This window comes from Mercenaria mercenaria, chromosome 3 (assembly GCF_021730395.1).
Source record: "Mercenaria mercenaria strain notata chromosome 3, MADL_Memer_1, whole genome shotgun sequence".
Taxonomy (NCBI): Eukaryota; Metazoa; Mollusca; class Bivalvia; order Venerida; family Veneridae; genus Mercenaria; species Mercenaria mercenaria.
In genome coordinates this window covers 49,984,116-49,986,929 of record NC_069363.1, presented here as the reverse complement: position 1 = coordinate 49,986,929, position 2,814 = coordinate 49,984,116, and the positions used below count along the sequence as shown (strand labels likewise).

The 2,814-nt window shown below is 34.2% G+C and overlaps 1 protein-coding gene across 1 annotated transcript; it reads right to left on the bottom strand.

The window, feature by feature from the left end:
• Window positions 1–215: 215 nt before the first annotated feature.
• LOC123524862 (C1q-related factor-like) lies at window positions 216–2,243 on the bottom strand. The gene is made up of 2 exons (XM_045303384.2): window positions 1,764–2,243; window positions 216–1,207 (listed from the first exon to the last, which is right to left on the bottom strand). The coding sequence occupies exons 1-2, from the start codon at window positions 1,897–1,899 to the stop codon at window positions 783–785; spliced, it is 561 nt and encodes a 186-aa protein (XP_045159319.2). The 5' UTR covers window positions 1,900–2,243; the 3' UTR covers window positions 216–782.
• Between the last annotated feature and the right edge of the window lie 571 nt (window positions 2,244–2,814).

Genomic DNA, 2,814 nt, shown 5'->3' with positions numbered 1-2,814 from the left:
TGTACTGATGTGCACGAAGTAAGCCACTTAACAAAAAGAAAAAAAAAAGTTACTATTAAAAGATATACATTTTTGTTACATTTTAGTGTAATATATGAAAAATCTTCATGCAAATAAAAATTAAAAAGAAAACGAATTTCATATTGATTTAGGAATTTAAGCAATTATTTGTATCAATTATGTAATATCATATGTGCAGAAGGAAAAAAACTATGAAAATTTGTGAATGTATTTATTTGTCATGGAATTTGTAGTTACAGTTTGCTTCAGTTTTTCATTCTGATATTTGAATACCAGTTGGTCATACATTATCCAATCAGACATGGAAACATACATTTATGATCGCTAAAATTGAAAGAGTAAATATTGAAGAAAAAGTTATGTAAAAACATTTAAAATTCTGTCCAAAGGAAATGTCCTTAAACAGATTAAAACATGGTTCTGCTATGTATTATTTTGGTTCTAATATTTCATATTTTAAAAATGTGGACAAAACAGGATATCACTAATAGAAGGTCAACATTGCGTCAACGAGACGATTACACATCCCATTGAATAATCTGTTCATGCGTAAACAGCTAGTGAATTTGTAAATTAAGTGTAACACCATTGTGTAATATTATGCGATTCTGAAATGCCTTTGTTACGGAAAATAGTAAACCAAATATGACAAAACCTTCTCGGCGCCTATAGGGCGTCAAATAATATTTTAACGTGATTTCACTATTGCTGAAAAGTTTATATTATCAAACTGTAAACATATATGTTTACTAGACCAGTGATTACTGAAACTGACGAATCAAGAATCCACTAAATGTTGTGTATGTATTTCCATGTACCTTCACTGAACTCGGGCTGTTCACAGACACAACGTCACCTGCATTAAGTTCTACAATGGCTGACTGGCTAGCCATACCGTAACGTGGCCCATTATTTCCAGATTCATGCATTCGCACTTTAATGGATCCATTTACTGCAATATATGCCTCAAATGAAGCTCCAGCCATCGAGAGAATACTGCTGTAGAAAACGTAAGTCCCGGAGACTGGTGCCACAAAATGTCCTGAAGTGTAGTTATATGCGTTGCCGACGTTTGTAATTACGGATTCGAAAACGAAAGGTTGATTTCCAGCCGAGACCGTTTGATGATTCTTTGCAGCTGCAGAAAACGCTACAATGGACCTTGACTTTTCTATTGCATTTAGCCCTGAAGTGGAAATGTAAAGACACTAAGTAAGTCTAACTGATCTTTAACTGGAGCAGCAAATATAATAGTTTATAAAAGCACTGCTACTACTGCTGCTGCTTCTACTACTACTACTGCTGCTGTTGCTGCTGCTACTGCTGCTGCATTCTGCAAACCGGATTAATTTTCATTACTGCAAAGGAATATTTGAAAACTCGAATCCTCTGAAAACCGGACTTTTGACTTGATTTTCCGGTTGTTACTGTACTACTACTACTGCTGCTGCATTTGCTGCTGCTGGTACATTTGCTGCTGCTGCATTTGCTGGCTGCTGCTGGTGGTGGTGCATTTGCTGCTGGTGGTGGTGCATTTGCTGCTGCTGCTGCTGCTGCTGCTGCTGCATTTGCTGCTGCTACTACTACTTCTCGCTTAACTGGTTCAGAGTAACCGCTAGTCATCTCTGATGGCCGTTGAACATTTGAGTAAGACTGCAAATAATGCTTGACAAAATGTACATATTTTCAGTTTGATATCACTAATATAAAGACAATAAATATTGCAATGTCCATGTTCTTACCTTCCATTACTCGAGCGAACTCAGCAGTTTTGTTTTCCATCACAACGAAGAGGATATCTCTCATACTGGCATAGTCTCTGGAAAACTTCTCCATTTTTTCTCTCTGGTTCATCATTTCAATCTCCATCTGTTCCATTTTTATTTTCCATTCTAACCATTTTAGATAACATATCGTGCTCAAGTGGAAATTTAGAGCAAGACTTTTCAATTCCCAGAGCCACGGAAAAGTACGCGATATAAAATAAAATATAAAAGAAAGAGAAATTCACGTGTGTTTCATCCATCTTTGAGTATTTTTCCGGCAAACAAAATCTGGGTAATACAGGATATTGTCAAATTCTAATTTTAATACAGATTATCAACCGCAAGCATGAACGTTTATCAGAATATTTCATCTGCTACAGAGCAAAATCCTTAGACAAACACAATCATTTCATAAGTAAACCTCCTCTGACTCACAAAGTTTAAATTTAAACATCTATGCAGTATCAACCTTGAAATCTTTCACAACAATTAGCAAATTTAAAATTAAATATGCGCAATTTAAATCATAAAGATTTAACTGACATTTTCATACAATATATCAACTTAAACGTGCATGCTTCTAGCTGTACATAACAATATCATTTTTCTGTATTAAATTTGTCTTACCTAATAATAGTATGCGAAAATTTGGTACAAACTCCCCGAAACAGAAATAAATATATTCCAATACTGTCCATAATTCCATGCCTATATGAGTTGTTTGCCCATCCATTAATGAAATTAATATTGTTAGTTTAATTGGTAGTATTGGATGACCAGAGTTCGAATCGTGAAGCCTTATAACTTCTGCTTTTATACCTTGAATGGTAAACCTTTTGCAAATAAATGTAGAAATAATATTGAAATAATCTGTGACGAGGAATAATGTTTTGTTTGCTGCCAAAACCAATGTGATACAAGAAGTAACATAAATAAATGTCTAAAATATGATTTTAATAGTCTAGCTAGTTTTGATAGTACGCATTTAAGACACTGTAACAACAGAAATTAGGAAATTCTTAGGAAA

Coding starts and splice junctions, on each gene's coding strand:
- LOC123524862 (XM_045303384.2), bottom strand. CDS start 1,899: ATGGAACAGATGGAGATTGAAATGATGAACCAGAGAGAAAAAATGGAG. Junction 1,208..1,763: donor GTTCGCTCGAGTAATGGAAG/GTAAGAACATGG, acceptor TTTCCACTTCAG/GGCTAAATGCAATAGAAAAG.